At 43.3% G+C, this 21300-nt stretch overlaps 1 protein-coding gene across 1 annotated transcript in view; it reads right to left on the bottom strand.

Moving 5' to 3' along the window:
- The window catches only part of crispld1a (cysteine-rich secretory protein LCCL domain containing 1a), a 33159-nt gene that overhangs the window by 11355 nt on the left and 504 nt on the right, over nucleotides 1-21300 (bottom strand). The window contains exons 2-9 of the mRNA XM_080793640.1: nucleotides 19868-20168; nucleotides 8909-9027; nucleotides 7592-7724; nucleotides 6357-6472; nucleotides 5591-5691; nucleotides 4262-4459; nucleotides 1831-1891; nucleotides 1523-1589 (exon numbers count right to left, since the gene is read on the bottom strand). Coding sequence (XP_080649766.1) covers nucleotides 1523-1589; nucleotides 1831-1891; nucleotides 4262-4459; nucleotides 5591-5691; nucleotides 6357-6472; nucleotides 7592-7724; nucleotides 8909-9027; nucleotides 19868-20122 — 1050 coding nt within the window. The 5' untranslated portion in view covers nucleotides 20123-20168. The remainder of the gene's footprint in view (nucleotides 1-1522; nucleotides 1590-1830; nucleotides 1892-4261; nucleotides 4460-5590; nucleotides 5692-6356; nucleotides 6473-7591; nucleotides 7725-8908; nucleotides 9028-19867; nucleotides 20169-21300) is intronic.

The following is a 21300-nucleotide window of genomic DNA, read 5'->3' as shown; positions in this document are numbered from 1 at the left end:
AATTAGCTGAGAGCTTTTCTCTATAAGAATATAGTTGGCTGTGTTGTTGTCTTTGTACCATCGTCGTTGGACAGATCGATTTCTTTGTGATGTCTGCTAAGATGCTGGCCCATATTTGACGTGTTGCCTTTGGGATGGCACTCGTTTTCTTTTCCACACTTATTTCCGTGTATGATCATCGTCGTCGCTGTCTACAACAGCACTGGCCATGGTGAAACGCAACAGCCGTCTCGTTCTCTCACTTGTCAACTCCTCTCTGTGTGTGTGTGTGTGTGTGTGTGTGTGTGTGTGTGCGTGTGTGACTGAGTGTGTGTGTGTGTGGCACTGCTCCGATACAGTTGGATTTTCGTCTCTTTTTTTTCTCCATGCATTCGCATGGGCGGAATGGCCCGGCCGCTCGCGGAAGTAAATTGGCTGTGTGGCGAAAATAGGCAAAGTGATGGGTGTAAGGGTGATATTTTGGCCCAATCCGATTTTTGACAAAGAACAATGTTGATGTAACTAAGGGAATCGTCGAGTCATTTTTTTTGTAAATAAAGAGATTTAGATGGAATAAGCGAAATAGCGATCGTATAATCTCTCCTGTTCCTTCTGTCTCTCATCAATGTCCTGCGCGAGATCAGATTCTGTGCTGCGCGAGATGACATTGTCAAGCTAGTGTGGGGGCGGGGCTGGTAAGAGAGGGCAGTGTTGCCAGGTTTGCGAATTGTAAGCGAGTTGCAGTGTATGCAAGTAGCGTGGTTAAATTCCTTGTGTTGTGGCAACAGCGTAGGGCGCAGCAAATACGACATTGAGGGGTAGAAACCATCCCGGGCGCGTGGTTCATGTAACATGTGTGTCACTGTGAAAGACTGGCCCCATGAAGTGAACGTAGTTGGCGTAGTAGACGCCAACATGACGATTTTGGTAGACGCCAACATGACGATTGTGACGTAGGCTGTTGACGTTGAGCAATAACAGCGTGTTTCATAAAAGTAATATTTAAAGAGTAAATAAGACACTTGAACGGCTAAAAAATAGGCTATGTCAGTTCGGGGAGCGTGGCGAATTTATTTTGCATATAGAGATGTGTGGTGAAAGTGTGGTTCGGTCGGAGATAGAGCATGAAGAATGAGTATGGGTACACCTTTTCACTTGTATATATAGATACAGTACTAAGAAGGGGATCGTGGAAATGAAAGTTGCAGAACTACCGCCTTATGTTTCCTGTTCTATCCCGGAATAGAACACTCGTATCCTAAGCAAGGGCTGATTTTTCACCACTGAGCTAATAGAGCCTGCATACTTGTTGAGAGGATAAATATAATTTTGACATTCAGGTCAACATTTGTGTCAAACTATTAAACAGGATCCGTGTCAAAGGCTGTATCCGACCGAGACACAGGATCTAAAATGTCTCAATAGAAGAGCAGGGAGAACAAATACAACCACCACAATTGTATAATCTTTAACATAATTGTATTCCCTAAAAGATGATGTACATTAATGGAGCTTTAACTAATGTTGATGCATGTTCTCTCACCATTTCATAGTGTACTGTTCCAACTACTTTTCCCGTAGAGTCCAGACATCCAGCTGGGCACTCGTACCTGGAGATAAGCAATTACATAATACAAAAGATATAAAACACTGTCAGCATTCTGTAAAGATGACTTGTAAGTGAATAGTGTGTCCATAATTTAGATAGCATTTAATGCTAGGTGCATTAAGGTATCCTTTATTTTCAATGTACGGATTATTCTTTTGATAGGATAGTTGTTTGAACTGATGTTGATGGACTGAGTGCCTAACTAGTAAATTGTATTTGACTTCAGGATCATTGTACTGTACCTGTTACATGTAGTCCCTTTACACTGATCCCGTAGTTTGGTGTCGCAGGACATGAGCTGAGCTGTAAACATAAAAACACACACTTTGAGAGTAACTGTATAGGAAACGGCATTAAGAAAATAATTTGCTCATGACGTAAACTCTCCTTTCATTGTCAATGGCATTTAATGTTTGTGTTGGCACAAAAAGCTGATGCACTCAGACACATTATCACATATGACGTAAATTCTCCTTTCATTGTCAATGTCAATGGCAAATGTGACACGAGTTAGGACATAAAGCTATATATAGGCTATAATCACTAGAGTGAGAAACGCCCATGGGCAAAACACCAGATGAAGCTCCACTGATCTCGTTCCCCCCAGATTCTGGACAAACATGGCGATAAATTAATTCTACTGTTGCGCTAGGAAAATGTGGAATGCCCTACCAGCCATCAAGAAAGTGTGACTCCCTACCCTCCTTCAAAACTGCCATAAAAGAGCACCCGCCTGGTCCTCCAGCTTGCCACCAGAAATTAATGGCTCCATTTGGTTCCATTTGTACACTCTCAGAGTTAGGCTTTCATAGTGTAGATTAATTGCGGTCCCAGAGATCGAAAATTTTAGGAAATGGGGTTCCGTCCTTGAAATGAAAAAGAAACACTGTTTTAATGTCACTATAATTCTCTCTCTAGGTCGTCCTCGAACGAGCCCCCCAGCTGCGTAGGTTGTGCTAGGCAATTAACCAAAAATATTAGTAAATCTCAAATAGCAAAGCAGTTATTTATTTATTTACATATGTTTGAGTGGCGCTAGCCCCTCCTATACACAGGTTTAATGTTTGTCTTTAGTTCAATGTTTTTTTGTAAACGCCATTGACAATGAAGGGCAATTTTACGTCATAATGTGCCTCATTACATCATGTGGTCTCTTTATTGTTAAGGGCGTTTAATGTTTGTGTTGGTACCATTACATCACCTAATCAACACGAGTTATAGACTTTAATATATTAGCGCTCCTCACTCCTCAGTGTCCTCACAGGTGTGATTTTTATCAATGAATTAACACGAAAAGCTTATAATAGATTTGTCTTATCAATTAGTATGATTAACCACTTAAGCCCTGTATTATACATTGTACAGTGGTGAGTCGTGACGATGCGAGCCGTTGAAGATAGGCTGTTTTCACTATTATAATAATAATCATTCATTATTTGTAATCGAGGCAAAAAAAGAAGAAAAAAAAATTCTATTCTCAGGTCCATGACCACATTTTGACATATTTGGACAGAATGATTTGAAACGGGGCGTCAGTCTGTGGCCTATAAAGAAAGAACATTTTGTGATCTGTGACATGAAAATGGTTGAAAATTCCTCCCTGTCCTAGTTTGTGTGAAATGCAGCTGAAGACTATATTCTTGCGATGCTAAGAGGCGAAGGGGAGGAATTCCTTGGAGCAGGGTTCCAGGGTGGTCAGCACTACTACTACTACTAGAGACAGTGTCTCAGCTTACAAGCACAGACCCCTTGCACTGGATAGAGGAAGCCATTTAAAAACCACAGCCAGCCCCCACCCCCCACCCCTTCTCAACCAGCCAAAAGCAAACACACTCGGGAGATCACTGCTAAATTATTATTATTATAGATCTGCTATTTTCTGCAAAAGCTTTCCTCACAATACGGATGCTGGGGGTTCAGCTTGTTAAGTACACTTCTAAAACTGTGGGGGCTACTAAGAGAGCCAGCAGATAAAGTGTGCATTCAGAACATCAAGGCGATTTGAAATAAATTGCAGTACAAACAATTCTCTTCTAGTCCTATTTTCACTCATTCATATTTTGTTGCTGCCCTACAGTATATGCGCCAGCCAGCATAATGGGGATAGTAAGGCATATTGTGTTGCTGTCAGGCATACATTATTTAAAATGTGTATGTGTTTTTTAGTTTTAGTTTTTTTCATAAATTAATGCCCTACTTCATCGTACAAGAGTGTTGAGAAAGTAGCGTAAGTAGAGAAAATAGCCGATCTACAAGACCACAAGGCATTGAGCGTTGTGGGCTTGTAGATCTGTAGATACTGTAGATCTGTAGATACTTGAAGATGACAAATCTGGGTTTTATAAATATTTAATTGAAAAAGTCTTAACAAGAGCTTGTGACTTAATTTACTATACATTGGATCCTTTGGAACACAGTTCTTCTTTCCATTTCCTGAAAAGTAATGTTTCCACCCGAAAGCGATGATTTGCTTAATCAACAATAAGAAGAGCATTCCCAAATGCTGTTTTTATTTTATTTTGACCCGGTTAAAAAATGTTAAAAAATACATTCCCACATCACAGTACAACCGAGTACCCCCCTGTGTCTCCACACAACCCCCAAACCAAATCCTACGCGCCCCCATTTTTAGATGAAACCGGAGCCAGAATAAACAGTTAAATGGCAGCTTACACATCTGCTGTGTGTTGACCACGTCGTTCTTCTCCAGGTCCTCCGTGGGGGCTGCTGGGCGGGCGGCGGGGAGACTGGGGGGCTCGGGTTTGTCAGGCTTTGGGGCCCGAGGCCTGGGCTTCTGCGGTGCGCGGGGGGCCTCCGGTTCAATTAAGTTGTTTTCCTCCGTTTCCTCTGGAGGCGGGTTGGAGCCGTCATCTTCAAGGAAATGCAGGGAAAAGTACTGTCACACTAGGTTGTTTTCTGAATGTTTATCTAAAGCAATGGTTCTCAAAGTGGGGTCCAGCCATGGGACCCTTGTGGTTCCTTGAGAGGGTTCCAAATGGTCCCTTACAGGTATTTTGAGAGTGTACACATCTCAGAGTAATGAGGGTCCTTGAAGTTAAAGAAATGTTTGAGAACCACTGATCTAGGAATCACTCCCATTAATGGTCACACATGTGCACATTTAGTATACAGGGGTGTATAACTGTTAATCACCTAATGCCCAGCATCTGGGGAAACTCTCGCCGGAAATGGCAGATCTACAAGCTCTGTAGATCATCTATTGTCAGTGAGTGAACATATAGCTATTGTAAAGTGAAAACAGAAAAGTCACTATAGTGTAGAGTAGACTGAGGCCTGAGGAACTCAGGTAAACTTATCAAATATAAAACATGATCTGGATTTGGAGGGGGATTAGGGGGTACAGACCATTTCAACAGTTAACCACTTTGAACCTGGCATCCATGTTTTGGCCATATCCTAGGCGAAAAGTTTCAGAATGGTACAGAAATAAAAAATTTAAATACGATGAGAGTTGTTGTGTGCCTGTAGATAACCTGCCTATGTTCGATAAAGATTTGTTCAACACTGTTGTGCAATGACGTACTGTATAAAATATGGCTTATGTGGTTAATCAGGCGTAAAATATCTATTTAAAAATCTTCACGTCCATTTGGTGATATATAAAAAATCACGCCCGTGTGAAGTGAGGGGTGCTCTTATCATCTTACAACATCGAGGAGGTGATTAGGTGATGTAATGATGATGTAAAACAAACGGTGTCACAACAAACATTAAATTCTTTATTGTTAATGGGATTTAATGTTTGTGTTAGGGATAAGATGACGTAAATTTTCCCTTCATTGTCAATGGCGTTTTTAAAACAAACATTGAACTAAACACACATATTAAACCTGTATATAGGAGGGGCTAGCGCCACCTCAGAAATATATTTTGGAAGCGGTTTTCAGTTATTCCATTAATCGAAAAAATAGCCAATACAATGATTGCTAAGAAAATAATGTGTAGTTGCAGCCCCACTGGGGTCTGGGGTCAGGGCTGTACCTTTGTAGCAGAGGTTGTTCTTGCAGCCTCCTCCATAGCTAGGTGGGCAGGCAGAGCATGGGGTCCCATGTTTGTAAGGTGCATAGCCCCACCAGTTGCCCCTGTTCAGGTCAAGGTTCAAGTGAGTTAATACAGGACAGAAGATGTGAGGTTTTCAGAAAACATATACCGGTAACTATAAAGCTGTCAAAAGCTTTGAGTAAAGTATCCATTGGTTGAACTGTATGTCACAACATTTTGACAAACCAGGCTCAAACCGTCGTGACTCGTGAGCTCAGTTTTCCTAGTGACTGAGCTGGATTAATCCGCAAAATATGTGGAGTGGTTTAAATGACCACAACAAGCAGCTCTGAATTGTAAACGACAACAATGGCTACACTTGAAGAAGCTAGTGTTGATGCTGTAATAGAATTAGTTTAAAAAAATGATTGAAGGCCTTTGTCGAGGTAGAAACTTCCTTCTGACAGGTTTTGGCAAGAGTATGATTTAGCAACTGTCTCTGTCTCTGTCGCAACGCATGGTTGCGTTTCTGAATAATAATTCAGTTGAATTTGACTGAATCGACTGCTCACAACCAAAGCAACTACCTATTTGAGCCTTCACACTGAGCAGAGTTAAAGTAGCTTTCTGCCAGGCTAATTTGGACCCCACCTTGGTAGAATTCAGTCAAATGTAATGAATGGAAAACGGTACGGAGACAACACACAACAATGATACTGTCATACTCAGACATCACTATGACACGACAGAAGCAAACTTGGCTTACTTTGGTGAGTAGTTGCACACTAGATAGACAGCCTTGGCCCAAATCTGCCCCCAGACATTCATGTTGTAGCAGAGGTTGATGGCACAGCCAACACGACTACTAGTGGCCCACACCAGCTGCGTGAGAGACAACACAGAGAAAACACTCAACAATCACAATACATGTATATCAAAGGCAAAATCACATTAGCCACCTTCACATGTCGTTGCTCATTAATTAGATGTTTCTTATTGCACTTCGTTGTGCAAAAGTAGCGAAAATAGCCGATCTACAAGCTATCGAAAATGTTTGAAAGTGAGAGTGGTTAGTCTGTGTGTCTAATTAACCAATGAAATGGTTATAAGTGTTATTAAGAGCTTGTGACTAAATAATAACTACGTTGGATCCATTGGATCCATTGGAAGTAACCATGGCTTCGCGGGAACTCTAATCCCAGAGTTACTTCGCCACGCACTCCGTGGCAGACGTGCCCTGTTTGCATGAATGAAACTGTATGTAATCGCGCCTGTGTGTGTGTGGGGGGGGGGGGGTGGCTTACAGACGTGCGTGTGTGTGTGTGTGAAATCCAAAGTACTCGGCAGTAGCGCCAAAGCGATCGTTGTAATATCGGCACGAACCAAGTAGTGACAAAGAACAATGTTGATGTAAGTAAGGGATTCGCTGTGTCAGTGATATTTTAAAGACAGACATTTAGAAGGAATAAGCAAAAGCGCCTTCAATTCCTCTTCCTTGTTTCTGTTGTCCTGCGTGAGATCAGATTCTTCTCCTGCGGGTCTCGGAGAGAGAGGGATCAAATTGCAGGCTCGCAAGGGGAGGGGCTGAGAGTGTCCACAGCTTTTGGCGCTTTTCATTGGCTAGTTGGCGACCTGTTCACATCTTTTGCCGCTTTTCATTGGCGACCAACTTGACAATTGTAATAATAGATATTTTCGCCTGGCCAACTTGTCATTCCTGCATACGCCACGGATTGGAACACACGGTTATTTCCAGTTCCTGCTGGTTTTGATACTGTATATAAGATTTCTGCTCGACAGCGACAATTTCCTCATGAATTTCATGAAACGGTGCAGTCTGCACTCTGCAGCGTTGGTACTGTACCTGTGTGTAATGAGTGCAGACTGGACCGGAGCGTTGGTACTGTACCTGTGTGTAATGAGTGTTACACACAGTCTGCAGCGTTGGTACTGTACCTGTGTGTAATGAGTGCAGACTGGACCGGAGCGTTGGTACTGTACCTGTGTGTAATGAGTGCAGACTGGACCGGAGCATCTCAGTGGGCAGTAGGGATTACACTCCTGTGGGTAAGGATAGGAGTAGTCCTTCACCTCATCATACCACGCCTGCACATGGAACGTTGGGGGACGATACCTGCACATATATGAATAAGCAAGCACACTCTTTATGACTACGATGCTTCAAAATATTATATAGCGGAACCGCGGATTCAGGAACATCGTTGCATTATGCATTAAAGCTGTCGGCTTCTCTTTTGAAGCCACAATCCAGAAACTGTATGCAGGTGTAGATTAACCCATTCTGACCGGGCACCCATTTTGGTGTTAGCATCATGTTATGCTTTACCTATTGAAAAATAGCAGATCTACAAGCTCATATCGCGCCACCGAGTGGCGCGATACGAGCTTGTAGGTCTGCTATTTTTGAAAAATTCGAAGAACGACTGACATTTTTAGAATCTCATCTCAGGTCAGAATGGGTTCATCAGACCAGTGTGTGTGTCCAGTGGAAACCTCGTATGAATCTGATCTCAGGTCAGAATGGGTTAATACTTTGTGGCAAAGCATACAACTCTTGAGTCTTGAGACACTCTCAGAGCTTAAAATGTCTTAAAATGTCACCCATTTTCTTCATATCTTCATATAATTGGTCCTCACCAATGCTCAATATAAGATGGCACCATTTCTTGTGTCTCAGAAGAGAGCTGTGGACAGTTCAAAAACCTGCCTACCAGTGATCAGTGATCGTATCAGTATAGGCAGGTTTGTTCATTTCTTGAGATTTCAACTCATTCATTTATTTTTTACATTTACAGAAGACATGTTCAAGTGTTACATAGATCAGTGGTTCTCAACTTTTTCTCAGATCTCAAAGCCCACCCATCTGAGCACTTAAGACATGCTCTATATTCTGATAGATAAGTAATTGCTGAATAGTGTTTGTTCAGTAACAGGACCCACCACCACCACCACCAACTGTTGCTGTATGAGTTCTCCCTCCAGATTGGATTAAATTGGTATCCAGACTTGAGAAAAGGAGCTGGAGAGATAGGGAGATGGGAGACCCCTGTTACTGAACAAACACTGCTCTTTCATTACTATCAGAATATAGAGCTATTTAATACCTTTTAACAACACACATAATCTATAATCTACCCTACCTTTAATGTTATATTATGAATAAAACCTTAGTGATTTGACATTTATTTGGAGGCCCACGACTTGTAATAATCCGCACAGCCCAAAAATGGAGCCCTGGCCCACAGGTTGAGATAACAGATGAGAAGCATACAATAGTAATGCTATCGATTGCTTTACCTTCCCCAGTGCGCTCCTAGGTTCTGTCCAATCTGGGGCAGAAGGCTAGCCGGGCCATGCTCCCACAGGCAGGTCTCAGCCCACTCCTCAGCCGTACGCTCCAGTTCCGTGTCCCACACCTCACATACACAAAACAGGGGAGAAGAGAGGCAGAGAAGCACAGCACTTAACATTGAGTTTAACCACTGAAGACCCTCCATGCAGACTGGAGTTACAACTGTACTTGGGGTGTTCTTTTCCCATCTGCACCAAATCTCTTCACCAAAAATATCTTGCCAAATCTTCCCTCCAGAATAGGGGGAGCTCTTCATATCGTTAGTTAAGCACTTGGCATACCGTTGCTGATGGCATACGAGTCATTCATGTATCATTAAATCCAACCTCTATTTGCCTTGAGTCAGAGGGTGATAAGGACAAAGATTGTAATAAGCTTGCACTCAGCTCAATTATAAACCCCTATAGGGCTAATAGGACACATGCTAAAGTGCACAGTGACTGTGAGTGAGCAACCTTGCTGCAAACTTGGACAAAACTCGGTCACCAAACGCAGACAAACGCTTGAGTTGAGAACCAAAACACAAAGTGGAAAACAGCAGCCTTAAATGATATTCAGAATGGCGGTGTAACAGCAAATGCGAGACACGCCAGCAGCGTCTTTCATATTCTGAGCCAACCCCAGACAATCTCAGCAGGACTATATCACTTCATTTGCCGATGGAATTCCTCATATTTTTAGTCAACTTTCTTCATTTCAAGGATCCCCCATAACTGTGAGAGTGTACAAATGGAACCACTCTCAGAGTTACAGGCCTGTAAAGCTCCAATTGGAACCACCCCCCAAGGAACGTTTAGGGGTCTCTGGACCCAACTTTGAAAACCACTGTGCTAAAATAATACTATGGTGGACTGTGGCTGAACAGAAAATACATGTGACCTCTAAACCGTCTGCTATTGTTGTTCCAGAGTCAGGCCTTTTACCCCCCCTTTTACGTCGTGAAGTTTCTGATTGCTCATCAGCTGAGCTGCACCAGACCGATCCAAGGACTTGTTTTCCCCAAAGATTGAGGGTTATTCAAAAAATGTAAAAGCGCAGGCTGAGTTTTTTTCTTAAGTAATACCTTCCATATGGTCTCTAGCAAGGGGTCTCTCAGCTCAAGTCTTTTTTTTCCTCTTTTCATTTCGCCTCCCTTCAGCTCTCTCTGAAAATGCCCTCTCAGTCAAGTTAGGCTCTGGTTGGGATACTGAGGGATCATATTCCCATTCTGGGGTTTTTGTGGGAATGCAAAGAGTGTCCTTCCTCTCTACTGACCTACATTCTGGTCTTTTCATTAAAAAAAAAAAAAAAAAAGAATGTTGGAATAACACCAGCTGTCTTTTCTTTTTCTTCCCCTCTCCCCAAATGATCCACTCCTTTAATTACACACCTTATTCACTTTCACCTTGACCACGAAATACCAAATACAGGGGTTGGTGCAAGCTGTGTGTGTGTGTGTGTGTGTGTGTGTGTGTGTGTGTGTGTGTGTGTGCACGTGCACGTGCAGAGGTGTGTTAACTTTACAAGTTTCAAAACGTTGTTGGGCCTTGGAATCCCATCCAATAACAGAACTTAAAATACCCCCCTGTGCTGTGCTTCCACCACCATCTACTCTCCTTCCCCTGTTGTCCGGCACTCACTTCAGTCCCCCCAGAAACTACTACTGCCATCCACATTACTCCCTGACACACACACCTGCCTAGCAACAGGATGTCTGGCAGGACTCCAAATTAACTCCTTTGAGTTCCAGTCAGTCACTATCGGGTCCAAAAAGGTGTTACTTTTCAGGAAATGTGAAAAAGAGAACCTGTGTTACTAATGGATCCAGTCTAGCTATTACAGTATTTAGTCACAAGCTCTTGTGGATACTTTTCATTGGTTCAATATTTAATTTCACTTGGAAAACAAATTCTTTCAAAAATAGCAAATAATGTTATATATAGGTTAATATGTGAGTTTGTAGATCGGCCTATCGGAAATAGGGCATTCATTTACGATGAAACATAAAAAGTTAAAACATGGAGATACAAGGTTTCTGCCCGACATCAATGAGTTGCAGGTTCTTCTGCTGCTTCCGAGCAGCCTGCTGGCTGTTGAGTGGAGCTTGTTTCGTAAGAGCGGTGTGTGACTCTGCTACGGTGTATCAGATTCCCTGACCAAAATCTGGCCGAAATGTTGCGTAATTTTTGGACAAATAAACGACTGGGGGGCGCCTTATGGTTGTGTTTGGGGCTTGTTTTCCCTGTTTCACCCTCCACCTGTGTGGAATTGTGTGGTAATTAAACCATTGTGGAGGCAACCTTGCTCCTACCTGGCCAAGAATTTCTCGTACAAAAGAATAATAATAATAATGAAATTAAGAACCATTGCCAACTTTTTGGGAATATTGAGAAAAAAAAACAGGTGTAAAAAATCACACCTGTGTGAAGTGAGGGGTGCTCTTATCGTTGTACATCATCATGACGTAACGTGTCGATTTGCTATGACATACATTCTCCATTCATTGTCTTTGTGTAGGACAAAAATACCCATTTGCTCGTCTACATCTATTTATTTATCTATAAATGCACCAAGTCTCTGTCTGTCTGTCTGTCTGTGTGTAATCCACGTAACTCGAGAACCGTTCGCCCCAAGTAGGCCAGTGCCCAACGGGCACCGCTGTAGAGGCTCCAACGCATAATATCTGGGTGGGGCATCCATTTCCAACTTGCATCGTTCCAAGTAGGCCAGTGCCCAACAGGCACCACTGTAGAGGCTCCAACGTATAATAACTGGGTGGGGCATGCCCGGGTCTGGACAGGGCCCCTGCACAGGGTCCATATGGAGCTGGCCTGTTCTGACATCATTCTGACGTCTGTATATACTCCATATTTGGCATTCCTGACAAATAACTCCATATATGGGAATAAAAGGGACACAGACATAATATCTGGGTGGGGCATTCATTTCCAACTTGCATCATTCCAAGTAGGCCAGTGCCCAACCGCTCTAGTATGACATAAATTAGTAGGACAAAAATAGACAATTTGCTCAGACACATATGACGTAAATTCTCCATTCATTGTCAATGGCATTTAATGTTTGTGTTAGGACAAAAATCACACCCGTGTGAAGTGAGGGGCGCTAATATATTAAAGTCTAACTCATGTTGATTAGGTGATGTAATGGTGATGTAAAACAAACAGTGCAAACACAAACATTAAACACCATTAACAATAAAGAGACAATATGACGTAAATGACATGACGTAAATGTTCCCTTCATTGTCAATGCATTTACAAAACAAACATTGAACTATAAAAGACAACTATAAACCTGTGTATAGGCGGGGCTAACGCCCCTCAAAAATCTACACTATAGCTAAAATATACAGAGGGGCCCTTGAAAAAAGGGTTTTGCAGGAAACTCCCAGCTACAGTGGCTAGCAAATGATTTATGTTGCATGGCAATGAGAGAGCACAGCAAAATGGATTACAATGTTACTTATTTACTTCCAGGGTTGGGTAAGCTAAGTGGTTGCTAAGATAATGAGACCAAAATACAGAAGATGGAGGACATTGAAGCTGTGCTATCATCAGCAAAGCTTGACTGCAGAGGGATTCGGGAGAACCGTTCAATTATGTCCTTGATCTTAAGCCATGTCATTTTCCATATAGATTCGCTTGACAAGTAGCTTTGCCCAAAAAAAGTAATCAATGTGTTTACACCGATAAGCAGGCTGAAACACATTACAGATGAGCTGTGGTAATTGCCATAAGGGACTGTGGGCCAAAGCGAACTGGCAATTTTGTGCTTGGAACAGCACCATCTCAGAAGGTCAACTTGACTGCTGCCGGCCTTTAATAAATGATTATGGCTCCAAAAGACGTTGGAAGTGCGACCACAACTGACTCTGGCCAAATATTGACCAAAACTCTGGCGAGAGTTTCTTGGAGAGAAAAAAATCGCTGAGTAGCCCTTCTAAATCACAAAGGGATGATTTGTGCAGTTCCCGTAGCATGCCTTTCATAAATACAGTTCCCGTAGCATGCCTTTCTTAAATACAAGTGGAAGCCTTCCAGTACACAATACTGTCACTTCTCTTGCAAATGTCAAAACCGGGGAGTTTTGCGAGCGGTAAGAAGCGGGGCTCAGAAAAGTGTCGACTGAGACACATATTTCTGAACTGATGAATGTGGTACATAGCGCAGCCTGCATGTCAAACTGCTGTTGTTTGCACTGCGAGCACAGCAGGGGACGGGGGGCTTGTAACCCAGGCCCCCCAACCACACTTCTGCTGGGGCCTGTAAAGAAAAACACGTCCCCTGCTAAAGTCTTTCAGCACTGTGCACACTGCATTGTTTATTTCACTTAACACCTCATTTGCGGCCAGAGTTTTTTTTTTCTCTCCCTCTCCCTTGGTCATCTGGTCGCATTCCAGAGGGTACGCAGAAGGGTAAACTTCCTCTGCACGTTTGGGTTTCCTGCACATAGTCAATTGTGCGCGCAAACGGATAGTAAAAGAAAACAGAAGAAGAAAAAATGAAAGGAAAAAATTAAATCTTGGAGAAAGATATGAGAGTTGGACAAAGTGAGGTTGAGGAAAAAAAACAAAGCAGAGAAATAAATCAAAGGAGAATCCAGTGGGAGGATGAAAGAGAAGAACAGATTTGAGGGTTTGAGAGTGAGAAAGCTAAATGGATAAGGGAATAAAAATCTCAACGATCGATAGGAAATTATATTGTTTATAGGACCAGAAGAAAAGGCGTGCTTGTGTGTGTGTGTTCGTAAGCATTGACCGTGCAGACCACCAATATTGTTCCCATGGCAGAAGAACAGTAGGGCCTATTCGTTTGGCTGTCTGGTGGAAACCTCATTATGTCCAAAACTTTTCAGAATTCAAATACAAAATGAGCAAAAATCTGTTTTTTAAATATAGATCTGTTTTTTAATATACTTTTGTGTTTTGTGTGACATTGTAGTATCATCAAGTAGCGGCATTAGTGTAGGCTATATAAAAGAAAACGTTAAAATATTCTGCCTGACAGTTTTTATTCATGCTGTGCCTTCCATCCACACCACATCAACTCATATCAGAGACACCGTGGCAGACTACTGTTGTCATTCAGTCAACCAAATAATCCATTATCTTCATATTATCACATTATAACAAGAACACTGTTTGATCAAGACAACATAAAAAAAGGATTAAAAAAAAGGATAAATCATGGACACTTGCCAGTTTCACATTTTGCGGAGCTGTGCATAGATCTGAGGAAACGATGACACGTACATGTGAAAGGCTGAATGGGACTAGGTCATGTCAGTATTTTTATAGCAGTGGTTCTCTAAATGGTGGGGGTCCTTGGGGAGGTTCCAGGGGGGTCCCCAGCTAAATTAATTACTATAGCATCTGAATCAGTTTAACCACACCATTTGAAAAATCGTGGGAAAAAAAATTAACAATCTGAAACATTTTACAGACACAAATCTTGTATGGGGGTCTTGAGAACCACTGATTTAAAGAACTTGCCAACTGAGTTTAATGAAGAAAGTACAGTCCTTCCACTCCAACCTTCTTCACACAAATCGGTTGATTGTGACACACGGAAAACTGGTGGTGGTGAGGGATCAGACATGGTATCTTTCAAATACCTGTTATGGTTTGTTTACATACCCGAGGAGTGTCTGTTTTTCCACAGAAAATACACAATATATTATTATAATGAGTTATAGAAAAGCTATTTTCTTTAGTATCAACTACAAAGTCAACCCTTATCTGAACGGTGCTGGTGCAGTACTCAAGCAGATTAAAACAAACTGCCAAGTGCCAAGACCTATTTATTTACAAACACCGCTTGACCAAGGCAGCCATAAATCCACATGAGCGCAACTCACGAGTCACCCCCCGAAAGAGATGAAAAAAAAAATGTCAACACAGCTTTATCTTTTAGACTCCAAATACCGCTGCCACCATCAACTCTGCCCGGCGCCCGCCCAGCCATGCCTAGTTAAACATCAAGGGCCCTTTTTCTCTCAAGATGTCATCTGTTTGTCTTACAGCGCTTCAAACGTTGACAGTTTGCTGTTTATAACCCCTGTGGGTCAACGTCTTCGGGAGATAGAGAGCCAGAGTGCCTCACCGTCACCTGCAAAAGGCTGTAGGGGTGGGAAGGGAGCTTTTGCAGATCGCTATGCAGTGCGAGTGCTTAGCCCAGGAATTCTTCTGGGCCGCTGTGCGGGATAATGACAGAATGGGAACGGAGCCACAGGGATAAAGCAGGGAAAAGGATGAGAGATAGAGAGAGGGAGGGGGGAGAGAGAGAGGGAGAGAGAGGGGGAGAGAAAGAGAGAGAGAGAGAGAGAGAGGGAGGTACAGGAAAGGAATGGGAGAGGGATAGGGAGGGATTTGGCTTGATGTTATCTCGCAGAGCTGCTGTTATGATTACTACCGAGGGTCAACCGGTTTGGGGCTTAATACCATGGCGGACAATAACAAAACTGCCTGTCCCATGGGTGCACATGCATGGCTATACTGTACGGGTGCTTGTGTGTGTGGTGGTGGTGCACGATAACAAAACAACCGCCTCCAATTGGTGCATATACTGTATATGTATAAGGGTGTGTGTGTGCGTGCAGCCGTGCACGTGCATGTGTGTGCATGCAGAGCAAAACAGCACATCTTTGCAGGGTTCCAGTGCAGTGAAGCTGCATGTGAGCCTTACATTGTGAAGGCTGACAGCAGGAACACAATGAGGCCGGGCCGGAGCATCACAGAGCCACGCTGCTTTAACCATTTAAACCCTGTGTCGTGGGGAAAGCCATAATTTCCGTCCGTCCGTCCGTCCGTCCGTCCGTCCGTCCGTCCGTCCGTCCGTCCGTCTGTCCGTCTGTCTGTCTGTCTGTTTCTTTCTTTCTTTCTTTCTTTCTTTCTTTCCTGTTTGCAGAAAAGGCCATTCTATTTTTCTTTACCGACTGCGCTTTACATCTGTGTGTGTGTGTGTGTGTGTGTGTGTGTGTGTGTGTGTGTGTGTGTGTGTGTGTCTCCGCTGGCCCCTCTTGTTGCACGTCTCTCCACATTTCACCCCTGGGTGCCCCTGCAGCTAAAAAAGCCAGCCAACTGAAACAGGAGACAGTATAGTGTGCTGCTGGCTCAGCACTTCTTAGCCAGAGCACAGCCTGCCTGCCTGCGTCTAACAGGAGGCTGCCAGGGAGATCTGTGCTATCACACACACACACACGCATACACACACACACACACACACACATGCACACGCACGCATCCACACAAGATCCTCAAATCCAACCTCTCAATTACAAAATTACGCAGCCCGGGCAATTGCCCCCAGGAGAAGCTGTTTATTTGCCTTTATAGCATAGAATAATACTCCCTTTTGTTCTGCTGTGCTCTTTAAGTGCAGATGAAAGCAAGATAAAGCTTCATTACCTTTCACTTCTGCTGCACTATTTTCCAACCTCCTACCTTAACCACTTCAACCCCAGCGACCATACATATTCTGGGGGAAAATGAGCCAAAAATAGCTGATCTACAAGCTCAGTGCGTCTGCGCCAAAGAGATTGGGTGTAGACGGTAAAAGTGGTCAAAGCACAGTTGTAACTCAAGTCCAGTTCTCTAAGACTACCAGGGTTTAAGACCACTTAGACCAGTGGACCCCCAAATTGACACTAATTAGCCCGCGGACCCCCATTTGAAAAGATATGCCAGAGACCCCCATGAGAGAAGATTTTTACGGCTCTAGCAGTGATTCTCAACCCGTTTCATTTCAAGGACCCCCAGTTCTACCTGCATTAGTCTACGGACCCCCATTTAATGGCATTTCTATCTCTCTATTTATATTATACTTTGAGAGTGTACAAATGGAAAACGGGTCCATTTGGTTCCATTTGTACACTCTCAGAGTTACAGACGCATAAGGGTCCATTTGGTTCCAAACTATCATTTAGTCCCCTGACCCAACTTTGGGAACCACTGACTTAGACCCTACAGTATACCTTGTTGACAGGAGTCCCTCAGGGCTCTATGCCAGTTACTTGTCTGTTTTTGCTCGACATTTAATATTGTGACGTACTGTGAGCTTGTAGATCGGCTATTGTCTCTTGCAATACAGATGTGGTCCGCACTCAGCAGTGGGGTCCTTTACTCGAGTCAAAGTAGAATTACCACAATATAGAAATACTCTGTTACAAGTAAAGGGTCTGGATTCAAAATATGACTTGAGTGTAAGTGCAAAAGTATCAGCATCATATTATAGGCCTACTTTAAGTACCAAAGTATTTGTTATTTTTTGTAAATGTGTCAGAATCTTTCAATAATGGTAGATCTACAGTAGGCCTACACGCTCTGTGATCTTGTAGATCACAGAGCTATTTTTGAACAGCTGAAAAGTACCTAAAAAGTACAGTACTTGAGTAAATAATATACTTCGTTACTTTAGATCACTGTATGCCTGTACGTTGTGCTGGTGGCAAAGTAATGTATACTGTAATGGTGTGTGGAATACAGTACCGCACGCACGCACACACACACACACACACACACACACACACAGTTCATCTGGAAGACTTCCAGATGTCCGACTGTATGCAGCTTTGACTGGCAGGAGGCCACAGAGTGTGTGTGTGTGTGTGTGTGTGTGTGATACGTTCATGCACGTGTGCATGGTGGGGGGGCAGCTGGTAAAACAAGCCATGCGCTGATTCTAATTGCTCTGTGAAAAACAACCCACTGCTTTAAACACACACACAGAGACACGCACACTCACACACACACACACACACACACACACACACACACACACACACACACGTGACGGGCGAAGCATACATTCAGACAAATGTTTAAAAAATCACAATGGCACTGTGATCATTGGCATGTGTGCAGAATTCTGTTCTGGTGAAATAAAGCGTATAGTCAAATGCGTATAGATTTGCATGGTTCAGACCTCGTATCTCCTTATATCTCCTTATATCACTGGGTCCCAAAGTGGGGTCCGGGGACCCCTAGGGGTTCTTGACGGAGTTCCACGGGGTCCCCAGCTAAATGATTGTTACGAACCAAATGGACCCTTGTGGGTCTGTAACTCAGAGTGTACAAATGAAACTAAATACATTTGAAACTAATGCCTGTCAAACTGGGGGTCCTTGAAATTAAACAGGTTGAGAATCACTGCTAGAGCCGTAAAAACTTATGGGGATCCCTGGCACATCTTTTCAAATGGGGGGTCCACAGGCTAATTAGTGTGAGTTTGGGGGTCCTTGACATGAAAAAGTTTGGGAACCACTGGTTTAAGTGGTTAAAGATGGAGTGCCATGACTTTTTTCCACCCTAAAACATGATCATCAGGTTATATTGTTATATAAGGAGGAAGAAGTTTTTCAAAAAGGGTACAGTATTTGTTATGTTTGTGTTTTTATGTGGGCACCCCTGTCCCCTACCAGTTCATTAAGTATGCCTGGTTTGCCTGGTGGGTGGTGATCCAACTGAATTTAAGCCGCACCCACAGCTGTAGTTGTATGATAAAGGGGGAGGGGTTAGGGGAGGGACTGATAATTTGATGTCACTATATTACTGTTTTTTTCATTGGCACGTTTGACTGTCAAGGGTTCAGCCTCCAGGAAGAAACCCTAAATACAAAGTTAATACACCATTGCACATAAAAACGACTCCAGGGTGTCTAATGAAGTGCTGTCACCTCATAGACACATGAAAAACTGGAAAAATACAAAAATTGTGGCACTCCATCTTTAAAAAGAAGGAATGATTTTTTGGACATACAAGGTTTCCGCCCGACAGCAACAATCTTACGCTGCATGCCTGCTGAGGGAGCCAAGTAGGTCCCTGCAGCCAAGTGGTCTGGTGACTGGGTCACATCACCCGCAGTAAGACTACATTCTTAGGGAGCTCAGTAGCGGGTGAAGGCATTGCTCACGCCAGCGTTTCAGCACGCGCACAATACTGTGGGATGAAACTTATAGCATGTCAGCACGCGCACAATACTGTGGGATGAAATTTATGTTGCAGAGAGCATTGATACTATGCACACACGCGCGTGCGCGCGCACACACACACACACACATATGTGTGCGTACTTGCACATATACGTACAGTAGATAACTTTGGGAAACACTGCACTGACTTGCATTCATTCCATATCCTCTTAACCTAACTCCAACCCTAATCGTGTTAAATTTCAGCTAAATTTTTAATTGGAGACACCACTTAATTGGCCCCAATTTGACATGCCGACCCCAATAGTTCAATTGACCCCAAGTGTAGCCTACTGTATGTCAGACGCACACACGCACATGCACACACACACACACACACACACACACACACACACACACACACACACACACACACACACACACACACACACACACACACACACGTTTTACACACGTATTACTATATTTGTGAAGACATCAACCTATTATATTAGGATGGTGATTTTATGAGTGGCATTTCTAAGAAGCCTAAAGCCGAAAATAGAGGATCTACAAGTTCAGAACCTTGTTGTTAGCTTGTAGATCTGCTATTTTTGGTGCGCGGCACCGCCTCGTAACCAAGCCTAAACCTAAAAAAGGTCCAGTCCTAATCCTAACCCCAACCAGAGTCTTTTGCCAATTGTAAACGTAAGGGTCCGTGCACACCGGTATATATACAGTATGTGTATCTTGTACGATTAATTCGCATTCATTTAAACAACTGTTTCTGTTATGTTGTGAGTATACATGCACACTGAGCGCCATCATAACAAGGCGATGAAGCAACGTGTTTCTATTTCAGAACGAGATTGATTTTTTCAGCGCAAACAAAATCATCAACCTGTACGAATGTAGGCATCACCAAACAAAAGTTTAATGTGACACACACACACACACACACACACACACACACACACACACACACACACACCCCTTACCATGTACTCCATATTGGAGGCCGGGGGGTAAACCTGGCCTCTGAGCTTGTTGTGCAGGTCCAGAAGGAGCTGTGCGTCGCTGTCTGTAATGGCTCTCTTCCCTCTCTGCTTGGTGGCATCACCGTCCTCCTCCAGGTACTTGTCCAGGATCTGCTCCCAGCCCGTGGTGTTGGGAGGCATCGCCATGCCGCCGGCGGCATGCGGAAACGCCAGGAGGAGGAGCAGCCAGGCCCGGGACGCACACCTCCTCGTCATCGCGGCCGATCTTATATATGCTTCTGGGAACTTCTCGACTTCTCGGCTGGATGGGACAAGGTAGTTCAAAGTAAAAGTATCAATACATGTACCACAATGTAGAAATGCTCCATTACAAGTAAAAGTCCTGCATTCTAAATTTGACTCAAGTAAAAGTGCAAAAGTATATTGGCATCAATATATTTAAAGTACCAAAGTAAAGCATTCAAGTTATTGTCAAACCTTTTCAAAAACAGGCAATCAATCTACAAGCTCATTGGCATCAATAAGGCATTAAAGGTTTTGTCAAACCTTTTGGAAAATAGCTGAACTACAAGCTCACAACGTGTCGCGATGCCAATTTATGAATGTATGTTTTGTAGTAATCTTAATCTACAAAGTCACTTTTAACTAACATTTTCAAATAACTGAAGTGGAGCACAATGCTTATAAAGTATTGAAAAATGGACATATACTCAAGCAAGGTAAGAGTACCTCAAAATTGTACTTAAGTATCCTACAATTTTAACTATGTGCTGCTTGAGTATGTTTACTGTAGTTAGCCCACCACCATATATAATTCACAGTAGGCTACAGTACGTACACACACACACACACACACACACACCTTGTATTGTACTATACTTCCCTGTGCTTGTCCATGCAAACTGTTAATAGAGTATTCAATCAATCAATCAATCAAGGGTTGAGTAGGCCTACTTTGTCCACCACCATGGTGAGTGAGTGCTTGGACATGGCAATTCGCCATATACAACTTGGGTCAATATTGGAGTTGGTTGGAAGTTGGAACAGTGTATTGGATGGACCCCACGACTATTGACTATTCGTGACAGAGGGGGGGGGGGGGGTGGGGGGGGGGGGGGGTTACAGCAGGGTTACAGCCATAGGGACAACTCCCAAGGGTGTACAAATGGAGCCAAATGGGGGTCCTTGAAATTAAACAATGTTTGAGGAGCCCTGGCGTGGGCTAGGTAATACTGTAGGTATTAGCACACTGCAGTGCTGGTTTGGTGGAATGCCATAAGTAGTCTCATGGGGTTCACCGGGGGTGAGCTAGCTGGTTGGCAGCCGGCAGACGACGTACGCAGCGTGAATGAAAGAAACCGCTACTTGTGTTAATGACTTCCCTTGACTTATTTGCACTTACAGTACATTTTTTCCTAAGGAAAAAAAACCCT

Source organism: Protomyctophum bolini (genome assembly GCF_963924005.1).
Source record: "Protomyctophum bolini genome assembly, chromosome: 21".
Classification (NCBI taxonomy): Eukaryota; Metazoa; Chordata; class Actinopteri; order Myctophiformes; family Myctophidae; genus Protomyctophum; species Protomyctophum bolini.
The sequence above is the reverse complement of the archived record's forward strand: the minus strand, read 5'-3'. Positions and strand labels throughout refer to the sequence as shown.